At 47.8% G+C, this 10,980-nt stretch overlaps 1 protein-coding gene across 2 annotated transcripts in view; it reads right to left on the bottom strand.

Moving 5' to 3' along the window:
* The window catches only part of VPS11 (vacuolar protein sorting 11 homolog (S. cerevisiae)), a 10,511-nt gene extending 2,472 nt beyond the window's left edge, over positions 1–8,039 (bottom strand). Inside the window, exons 1-13 of one of the 2 annotated variants that reach the window (XM_010830447.1) lie at positions 7,653–8,039; positions 6,529–6,677; positions 6,296–6,443; positions 5,819–5,982; positions 4,968–5,215; positions 4,032–4,233; positions 3,500–3,651; positions 2,446–2,632; positions 1,644–1,790; positions 1,145–1,333; positions 881–1,042; positions 315–454; positions 20–222 (exon numbers count right to left, since the gene is read on the bottom strand). In XM_010830447.1, coding sequence (XP_010828749.1) covers positions 20–222; positions 315–454; positions 881–1,042; positions 1,145–1,333; positions 1,644–1,790; positions 2,446–2,632; positions 3,500–3,651; positions 4,032–4,233; positions 4,968–5,215; positions 5,819–5,982; positions 6,296–6,443; positions 6,529–6,677; positions 7,653–7,839 — 2,278 coding nt within the window. In that variant the 5' untranslated portion in view covers positions 7,840–8,039. The remainder of the gene's footprint in view (positions 1–19; positions 223–314; positions 455–880; positions 1,043–1,144; positions 1,334–1,643; positions 1,791–2,445; positions 2,633–3,499; positions 3,652–4,031; positions 4,234–4,967; positions 5,216–5,818; positions 5,983–6,295; positions 6,444–6,528; positions 6,678–7,652) is intronic. The other variant, XM_010830448.1, reaches the window with a different exon arrangement.
* Positions 8,040–10,980: the final 2,941 nt, after the last annotated feature.

Raw genomic sequence — 10,980 nt, 5'->3', positions numbered from 1 at the left:
AGCCCCCCCCGCAGAGTACCTAGAAGGGGTGGCATGAGGTTCTTGCTCTCGATGTGCTTGAGCACAGCCGCCACGTACTCCTTGCAGTCCTCCTCCTTGCGGGCAAAGTAGCTGAGCGCCTGCTCCCACAGGGAGGGCTCCTGCTCCCCGTGGCGCTCGCACACGGCCACCACCTGCCGGTACTGCTCGTGCTGCATGTGGTAGTGCATGATCTGCTGGAACCTGCGCCAGGCGGGGTGTGCGTCAGCAGCCGGCCCTCACTCGGGCGAGTGGCTCAGCTCTGCCCCCTCCCCTGAGGACCCCCTGACTCTTACAGTTTGCCCTGCTCATAGAGGTAAAGGACTCCATCCTGGAAGTCGTGCATCTGGCAGAGGACCAGGGCCTTGTCAAAGACATCACAGAAGCGGCCACTCTTCAGTAGGGAGATGGCCTCTGCGTGAAGCTTCTCTTTGACCTAGAAGAGGAGGGTGGAGCTGCCGGACTTTAGGGGAAAAGTGACCCCTCAGCAAGTCAACTACTCTTCCCCTCACTCCAATTTCCTCTTTTTTCTCTCCAATATTTATTTAGGCTGTGCTGGCTCTTAGTTGCCAGGGAAGGCATGTGGGATCTAGTTCCCTGACTAGGGTTTGAACCCAGGCCCCCCACATTGGGAGTGAAGAGTCTTAGCCTGCCTAAAACTCTGGTTTTAGACCAGCAGTGAAAGTCACTCAGTGGTGTCTGACTCCTTGCAAGAGAGTCTTCAATTTCCTTTTCATGGGGAACCATTTAGCCCCTCAGGGTGAGGTGTTATTGATCTAAAGCGAGCAGCAAGTGGCAACCAGGGAAGAAATGGAAGTGCTGTCTTTTTCTCAACACCTCTGGTGGCTCTGCCAGGCCTCACCTGCGGATCCTCCTCGTGGGCCCAGTTCTGGAGTCGCAGCTCAAGCAGCGTGTCATAGATGCCCTGTGGGGAGTCAGGCTGCACCTCACTCATGTGCTCTAGGAACGCTTTCAGCTCTCGAGGGTTGTTGGCAAAGATGGGGATGAACTCCTCCGAGTTGGCCTACGATGGCAAGGGATGAGAGAGGAGGCCAAGTGAGTGGGCCTACCCATGCCCCTGAGATGACCCCCATATGTTCAAAAGCCATTCTCCCCGAGGCCTCACCCTGCAGCCTGGAGCCTCCCTATCACCTCGGCCTTCAAGGCTAGGCCGATAGTCGGTACAGAGTCCCTTCAGCAGCTGGGTCGTCTGCTCTGGTATATGGTGCATGAGGATCTTGCCATAGCGTTTCATGTTGCTCTCAGCCTGCTCAAAAGGCAGCTTGCCAATATACCGGAGGGCTTCCTGATAATTCTGTGGGGACAGAAAGGGCAGCAGAATTGCATGCTCCTGCCTCACCCATCAAAACACACTTTATTTTTATTACTATTTTCTTTTTGGGGCTCCCTGCGTGGATTCTCCACTTGTGGCGCATGTGAGCTCAGTGGCCCCACAGCATGTGGGATCTTAGTTCCCTGACCAAGGACTGAACCCAAGTTCACTGCATTGGAAGGCACACTCTTTAACCACTGGACCCCCAGGGAAGTCCCAGGAGACACTTTCACCATCCCAGGGATATACCAGAAAAAGAACACGACCTGCCTGAGTCAGGAAGCTCACCTACCTTGATGTCCTCTAGCTGGATCTTCAAGTACCACTCATGATGAGCATGGTTCTCAGCCAAATAGAGGGCGTGAGAGTAGTAGCCAGCCTGCCGGAGGACCTTGATGGCTGTCTCCACATCAAAGTGGACTTCACTCTCACTCTTCGTCTGTCAGGAAGACATAAGACAAAACCATTCACAGAGAGGTTGTGGCTGGAAAGGAAATATGCATCTCATTCTAAGACCAGATTCTTAAGGTAATAGTAAGGTGGATTTTTTTTTTTTTTTGCCACACCAAATAGCATGTGGAAACTTAGTTGTCCCACACCAGGGAGCGAACCCATGCCGCCTGCAGTGGAAGCAAAGTCTTAATCACTGGACTGCCAGGGAAGTCCCCAAAATGATGCTTTTAAAACATAGTTATCCTGCCTCTCCGTAAGTGTTCCTCTGCCTCTACTGTTAGAGGGATGCCTCTGGGGACACTGGGCTTCCTGGGGCTTAGATACCAAGAGAAGTTCTGGCATCAAGAAACAAAAGTGGGGGAATTCCCTGGAGGTCTGGTGGTTAAAACTCTACGCCTTCACTGCTGGGGGCCCAGGTCCAATCCCTGGTGGGGGAATGAAGATCCCACAAGCCGCACAGTACAGCAAAAAAAAAAAAAAGAGGGGAGACAGGAGAGAACTCACAGAAAAGACTATTTCTCTTCCTTGCCTACAGACCAGAGGACCAGAGGATTCTGGTCCCTAAATACAGGCAGCTCTTCCCTCTCCCTGCAGTCCTGGTGAAGCCCCTCAAGGAACCCTCTGCCAGCACCACCCTGCACCTTGATGAATTCCTCCAGCTTGGAGCTGTCCTTGAGCTTGGTGTAGCAGTTGAGCAGCAGGGTGGTGTGGTCGGCGTTGGCCAAGGACTGCCGATGTAGGGTCTGCAGGTAGGCTGTCAGGTTATGGATGCGCTGGGCATCGAGGAACTTGCGGATCACGTACGATGGCTCCAACTTTCCAATGGTTCTAGGGAGACACAGGTGTCAAACAGCATCAGGATCATCATACTTCTCAAACTTTCACGTGCGTAGGAATCACTTGCAGGTCTCAAAATGCAAATTCTGTTTCAGCAGGTCTGGGGTGAGGCATGAGACCCTGCAATTCTCACAAAATCCCAGGTAGTATTGATGCTACTAGACTGGGGACCACATAAGCAGCAAAGCTCCAGAACACTGGTTTTTAGACTTGACTGAAAACAGGAATTGTAGAGAGGTTGGCAAAGAACCTAGACAGGGTCTTAGAACTCTTCACTAGGTCAAAAAACTAATTAGTACCAAGGAAAAAAACTGTGGAAACAAGAGATGAATACCCTTTCCCCTTTAAAGAATTTGATCAAAATGAGTATTAACAAAGGCCAAGCTAACATTTAAAATAACAGGTACTTTTCAGCTCAACTTCCTTGAGAGCTTTCCTGATAGCTCAGACAGTAAAGAATCCACCTGCAATGCAGGAGATCTGGTTTCAGTCTCTGGGTCGCAAGGACCTCCTGGAGAAGGCTACCCACTTCAGTATTCTTGCCTGAAGAATTCCACGGACAGAGGAGCCTGGTGGGCTACAGTCCATGGGGTCGAAAAGAATCAAACACAACTAGTGACTAGCACTTACACGTATCATCAGCTCAACTGCACACTGGTCATGTAGCATCTGACCCTAAATACTCCCTTTCCAATAAGGTATACTGTCTCCTCATTTGAGGCATCGCAATTTATGTAGGAAAAAGGACAATTCATGATGGAGTCCACCGCCCACCCCAGTCCCCAAGTGCAGGTTTCAGTCTAGCTGGCTCTCTGTTCCCGCATCCACAGGTATATCCTAAAGCGCCTCCAGACTGACCGGATATACTGCTGGACAGCACCATCATGGTTGCCCTTGCTGTAGAGATGGTCCCCATACTGCATGAAGATCTGGGCCAGCCCATCGCTGTCCAGATGCTGGCTCTTGGCCAGGTTAATTGCCATCTCAAATAGGTTCTTCTTAAACAGCATCTGGAAAGGAATAGAGATTAGAAAACTGGAAGAAGCAGGCCTGAGAAGACACCTTCCCAGAATGCATCCACAACACACAAGCCAGACGGTTATGAAGTTCCAGTCAGCCTAGATCTTAGGGTGAGACCCCCAGACACCCCCAAGACTAACATCAGCTCACCTCACTAAGTTCTCTGCAGTCAGGCAGAGTGGACCCCCACCCACTGCTTCCCTCTAAGGCCACATCCCAGGCCACTGACCATGGAATCTTACCCTAAAGAGGCTAAGTAAGGCTATGACCCAAAGGGAAGGAAACACCCTGGCCAAGGCGACTTGGGGAGTCTGTTCCTAGAGCCGTGTCTGGGTGCCCATAGCCAGCTCTGGGAACCTGGTGGCCTTGCCTCCAGTTTGGTCTGTGTGTCCTTCTCCTGCAGTGCGTGGACCCGCCCATCCCGCGTCAGCACGTACAGGGAGCCCCACTCAGCAAGCACATCCACTACATCCTCAAAGACAGCGCTATAGGCTATGAACTTGTTGCACAGGTCATAGATGTTGAGAATCTGTTTGTCAGAGCTCTGGGAGTCCCGGCTGGTAAACTCTGACCTGTGTGGGAAAGAAAAAGCACCAGATATTTATCTGTACCACCTCAGTCTCAGCTCCCCTCTATTTCCTTTCCCCTGACAACTCTGGTGCTACCTATTCCTCCCAGAACAAGTCACTGCTAGCAGCTCATCCTGCGATACGCAGCATGGTGCTGGCAGTTGTGGGAAGAGTATGTGTAGACCTGGAGTCACCTTTAAGGATCCTATAATTAATACAGGCAACAGACTGAAAACTGAAGTACATTCCAACACCTAAGATTTAACAAATAATTAGTGCCTGGTATATGTAGTCCACTAGGCTTAGTACTGAATGAAAACTAATATCTGACAAGGATCACCTGCATCACGCTGAAGATTCTGTCCCACTTTCTGATGACTCAGAAAAAAAAAAAAAACACCCCGTGTTGCATCTCCCAGCACTTTCCAATCTCTCCACTACTCAATCCCTTATTCCTCTACCCAATTCAATTCGCCCAAGTAATTAAAAAACCCAATGCCAGGTCCCAAATTCCCTGGAGCATTCTAGTGCAAAAGGACTGCTCAGCAAATGTCTGCAGCAAAAGCACACTTTTCAGCCGAAAAAAAAAATGTTATAACTGAGTCTAGGTGTAAACACGTCTACAAAAAGTACAAAGTAGGAAGTTGACAGGATGTAGGCATTAGGAATTTGAAATCAGGTTAATTCTAAGGAACAAGCCCAGCCCACTCCCTTTTGCTTCTCCATAGAATCCTTACTTGGGAGAAACCTTCCGGTCACGGGAGACAATGACAAGATAGCCTCTAAACCAGTGAGCGATGAGTTTATGGCCTTCAAAGGCAAAGCAGGGCCCACGTTCATCAGGCTGGTACAGATAGACACATTCATCCCCTGCCACTATGAACTGCAGGTCCTGAGAAGGGTCGCTGAGGGCTGAGCAGCGCAGGCCACAACCATGGGTGTCCAATTCCACACGAGGATAGTCCTTTCCAGAAACTATGTAGGACTGTGAGAAGTAAGACAGGGGTTAACCGGCTCCCTCTGAGGAGGTGGCATCTAAATGTTCCCAAAGGTATCCCCACCTCCATACTGGCTCTCTTAATTCTTAGCACCTTAAGACTTTACCTGGATGCTTGCCTTCTCCATTAAATGGGCCATTACCATCAGCCATCTACTAAATATATAAGCAGAACCCACATTTTCTTCCTCTGTATACACTATCACTACTTACTACAGATATTCGGCAAGTAAGAGAATTTTACTGCTTTATCAGAAAACTGGCTGAAAAGAAAACAAAACTATTGGTGTGAGTAAACTGTTATCTTAGAAGCACAAGAACCAAAGAAGTAACTTGTCCAGTGCCACTTAACAAGCCTATCAGAAGAAAAACTTATGTCTTCTGCTACAAGCCCAAGAGTTCTCTTCCTAGCTCTAACTCTTCCCAGTCTCCTAAGTAAAGAAATAAAATATTAAGTTAGGCAAATGACTCAAGGCTGTATGATTAAAAATATAAGAACCTCTTTTGTCAGTTCCTTACCCTAGCCCCCTGAGCAATAAAAGAGCCTTTCCTACTTGCCCCAACAGTCATACCAGGAGGCGCTGGTCATACCTGAACATTCTCAGTTGTCACAACAAACAAGTGAGTGGTCTTTCCCGCTTGGCGAAAGGCCAGTCCAGTAACAGGATAGCTGCCCTTGTGCAAAATCTGGGTCTTGCTATGTCGGTCCCGAGTGATGTCCCCTTTGTTCAGTGTAACACTGCCATCTGTGAAACCTGCAGGACAGCAGGGAACAGTATTTTATTGAGGCTGAAAAGGCACGGAAGCAGAAAAAGACCTTTAGAGGCACTTTTTAGAAGTGACCATCTTTCTCCTCATACCCAACTTCTCCAGTGGTTACCATGAGGATTAGGACTCACGGACTCATTTTCAAAGAGCAAAACTAAATGCTATCCCATCCCAAACTTTAAAATCTCAAAAGGCCTCACTTCAGTACAAAACGGTCTCCTGAAAATGAGCTGTAGAAGCAACTCTGAAGAAAATCTATAAAGAATCATCGGGTGTTAGCTTTGCCTTCTTTCTTCTTACCAATGGCCATAAAGTTGAGATTTTCATGGACAGTCAAACAAGATACAACAGTCGGTTCTGTCCCCGGGATGGCAGGGAAGATTCGAGTGCAGAGTGGATTACCACCATCTCTCTTCTCCAGGTTCCAGATCTTTACCTGGGGACAGATCTCAGATGTGTGAATGATAGTCACTCTCCAGCAAATACTCATTCCCAGGCCTGTGGGTCTTTCCTGTTTCTTTTCTAGGACTCACCAGGGGGTTGATGCCCTCTTCGTCCTCACCAACAGAGGCCAGAATATTGTGCTGCTTCAGCTGGTACAGGTGTGTCACCCGTAGTTTGTAGGCCTGGAAACCCGTAAGCTGTAGGGAGCGGGGCAAGAACCAGATCTGGCCTTCCATATGTGCAGAGCAGTCAAGGAGCCTCCTTTCCAAGGGGAGATTCTTACATGTAGGCCAGAACGCAAATAACTACCCCCAGGGCTTCCCTGGTGGCTCAGATGGTGAAGAATCCACCTGCAATTCGGGAGACCTGGGTTCGATCTCTGGGTTGGGAAGATCCCCTGGAGGAGGGCATGGCAACCCACTCCAGCATACTTGCCTGGAGAATCCCCATGGACAGAGGAGCCTGGCGGGCTACAGTCCATGGGGTCCCAAAGAGTCGGACATGACTGAGCACAGCACAGCACCCCAGTGGCTCAGCTAGTAAACAACCCACCTGCCAATGCAGGAGACACAAGAGATAGGGGTTTAAACCCTGGGTCAGGAAGGTGCCCTGGAGAAGGAAATGGCAACCCGCTCCAGTATTCTTGCCTGGGAAATTCCATGGACAGAGAAGCCTGCACTGGCTACAGCTCACGGAGTTGCAAAGAACTGGGCATGACTAAGCACACATGCACAATGAAAAACAAAATCTATACAAGTGTTTAAATTTTTCAAGGGTTTTTCCATATATCATCTTGGAAACTCCCCATTTTAAAAACAGTAGAAAGGCCAGAGTTTAGGGGCAGCACCCACAATATGGGCTGGGGAGATAATGACACCTTACATATTCATCTTTTAAAATCAACTTGCATCTGTTCTTTTGATCGACCTTAAAAACAAAAACCTTGCCCAACTGTTATTTTACGCCCCTTTTGCAGATAAGGAAATTGAAGTCCAGAGAGGTTAAACGACTTGCCCAGGATATTCGCTCATTTGGCAACAAGTTAAAGAGAACGGACTTCCTCCTTTCTTCCCTCAGACCACAGAAGGAACACCGAGCGCCCATCTAAAGGAAACTGGCCCGTAACACGAACCCTTCTGACGGACAGATTTCATCTCAGCTGGATCTCTTCAGGGATTCGAGGAGGGAAGGAACAGCTCCAGAAGAAGGATATCTCCAAAGACTAGGCTCCCTCGGCCTGAGTCGCAGACTGTGATGCCAGGAGGGAGGCAAAGGAACTTGGAAGCAGCGGGTCCAGAGGCAGGCGCGGCCCCGGGAGCAGCCCCATCATTGCCCTGTGGCTCCTTCACCAGCTCCTTGTCGAAGAAAACGAAGCGCCGCCACTGCAGGTAGGTCGCCATCTTGGCCGAAGGTCCCCTCCTCCGGGGAAGAGGTCACATGACAGGAGCCGGCGTATCACATGACCCGTTGACGTCCTGGAGTCTGGTGCACCTGCGCTCTCCTCTCGAAGTGCCGGTTTCCCGCTGCTTGGACAGTAGGCGCGGCCGCTTGAGGCAGGGTTCACCACCCGCAGCTCACTCCGCAGTTTTCGGTTTTGCCGGCTCTGTAAGTGCCTTGACTGAAATGCTTCTTAAGAGCTAGACCTTCACCTCTCTGGGCATCAGTTTCCTCTTTAATTAAATTGGCTGGCAGTGGGGGATCAAGATGAGGGATGACACGCGGTTTGTGAATTGTAACCCGCTGTGCCTAGCTAGGTGAATTACCTTCTGCATCACAGGACTGTTTTGAGGCCTAAGTGAGTGGGTGTATATGAAACTGGTTTTTCGGCTGTAGGAAAGGAGAAGTAATATTAGAGGTTTGTGTCTGCCACCAGGTACAGATTGTAACTATAGTCAGTGGGTTTTTGTGTCCCTCTGTCAGAGGCATGGCGTTTATTGGGCACCTAAAACATGTCTCTTAAGGAAGCTGGGAAATACTCCTGGGGCACAAATTCCAAGAACCTGGCCTTTCTCTCCTTGCCATAATGACAGGGTGTAAGCAGAGTATAGCAAAGAGCCTTGAAGTCGTGGCACTGACCGCTGTGTGATATTACAGGTGACAAGGGTCAAAGACACTTCATGGTACCTACGGGTCCCAACTTGGGCTAAACCAGCTGTCTGTGTGGAAAACTGCAAGTGTACTTACTGTTTTTGCGCCACTAGAAGCTACAAATGGGAGTGACACAGTCATTTGAGACAGTATGCAATATGAAAAAGTGGCCATATGATTAGTATTTGTGGAGTTTATTTTTGCATTCCTGTCCCCCACAGCCTATTTTCAGAACATGTTAGGCTTTATTCCCTCCCCGGATTCTCAGCAAGCAGGGCCTGTGTGTTGCTTACCAAGAACCAGGTCTAACAGCCTAGTAGATGCTCCAAGTGGATTGAAGCAATGGATGCGGATGCTTTTCCTCTTACCCTCTCCTTGATCTAGTTGATGGAAAAAGTTATGTCTATTTGTCTAAAGAAATAAATGAGGGTAGGGCACACAGATTTCCTGATTTATAGCCCAGATTTCTTTCTTCTTTGTCACGCAGGTATTAGTACCATTTTGAATCTCAGTCTCTGAGCAGAAGCACAAATAGGGTCTAGATGGGACCCGATTTCACCTTTGAGTTATGTCCTATGTCCGATTTCACCTATGAGTTATTAAGGCTATGGATAATACTTGTTAAAGGAAGCAAAGTGAACGCAAAGAGAGATGTGAGCAGCAGAATGACATCTTTGTTGTTGATGCGTTTGCTCCCCCTACTGTCCAGTGGTAGAGGCTCTGATGTCGAAGCCACTGGATCTTCTGTTGGTGAGGGTACATAAGCAGAGACAGGCCCTCCAGAGGACCCATGCACCTCTTCAGACTTGCTGCCTTCCTTCCTTCCCTCTTTTTGACAAATATGTCTTTAGTATTCCTGAAATTGTACTAAATGCCCAGCATATATACATGAAATAGACATGGTGCCTGCTCTTCAGGGAGCTTGACCACCATGATAGGAAACAGACATAAAAAGGCCTGACAGTAATGAGCTTTTAATTTCTTTTTTCTTAAATTGAAGTTCATTTAAAAATAAATACATTGAAGTAAGTTGACTTACATTGTTTCAGGTGTACATCAAGGTGATTCAGTCACACATATATATACATATATATATATATATACACACACATACACACACATATAAATATTCTTTTTCAGATTATTTTCCATTATAGGTTATTACAAGGTATTGAGTATAGTTCCCTGTGCTATACAGTAGGTTCTTGCTGTTTATCTATTTTATATAGTAGTGTGTATCTGTTAACTCCAAATTCCCAATTTATCCCTCCCTTCCTTTGCTGTTTGGTACAATCCCAAAGAAAGGCAATGCCAAAGAATGCTCAAACTACCGCACAATTGCATTCATCTCACACGCTAGTAAAGTAATGCTCAAAATTCTCCAAGCCAGGCTTCAGCAATACGTGAACCGTGAACTTCCTGACGTTCAAGCTGGTTTTAGAAAAGGCAGAGGAACCAGAGATCAAATTGCCAACATCCACTGTATCATAGAAAAAGCAAGAGAGTTCCAGAAAAACATCTATTTCTGCTTTATTGACTATGCCAAAGCCTTTGACTGTGTGGATCACAATAAACTGTGGAAAATTCTGAAAGAGATGGGAATACCAGACCACCTGATCTGCCTCTTGAGAAATCTGTATGCAGGTCAGGAAGCAACAGTTAGAACTGGACATGGAACAACAGACTGGTTCCAAATAGGAAAAGGAGTTCGTCAAGGCTGTATATTGTCACCCTGTTTATTTAACTTATATGCAGAGTACATCATGAGAAACGCTGGACTGGAAGAAGCACAAGCTGGAATCAAGATTGCCTGGAGAAATATCAATAACCTCAGATATGCAGATGACACCACCCTTATGGCAGAAAGTGAAGAGGAACTCAAAAGCCTCTTGATGAAAGTGAAAGTGGAGAGTGAAAAAGTTGGCTTAAAGCTCAACATTCAGAAAATGAAGATCATGGCATCCAGTCCCACCACTTCATGGGAAATAGATGGGGAAGCAGTGGAAGCAGTGTCAGACTTTATTTTTCTGGGCTCCAAAATCACTACAGATGGTGACTGCAGCCATGAAATTAAAAGACGCTTACTCCTTGGAAGGAAAGTTATGACCAACCTAGATAGCATATTCAAAAGCAGAGACATTACTTTGCCAACAAAGGTTCGTCTAGTCAAGCCTATAGTTTTTCCTGTGGTCATGTATGGATATGAGAGTTGGACTGTGAAGAAGGCTGAGCGCTGAAGAATTGATGTTTTTGAACTGTGGTGTTGGAGAAGACTCTTGAGAGTCCCTTGGACTGCAAGGAGATCCAACCAGTCCATTCTGAAGGACATCAGCCCTGGGATTTCTTTGGAAGGAATGATGCTGAAGGTGAAACTCCAGTACTTTGGCCACCTCGTGCGAAGAGTTGACTCATTGGAAAAGACTCTGATGCTGGGAGGGATTGGGGGCAGGAGG

This window comes from Bison bison, unplaced genomic scaffold (assembly GCF_000754665.1).
Source record: "Bison bison bison isolate TAMUID 2011002044 unplaced genomic scaffold, Bison_UMD1.0 scf7180017864518, whole genome shotgun sequence".
NCBI lineage: Eukaryota > Metazoa > Chordata > Mammalia > Artiodactyla > Bovidae > Bison > Bison bison.
The sequence above is the reverse complement of the archived record's forward strand: the minus strand, read 5'-3'. Positions and strand labels throughout refer to the sequence as shown.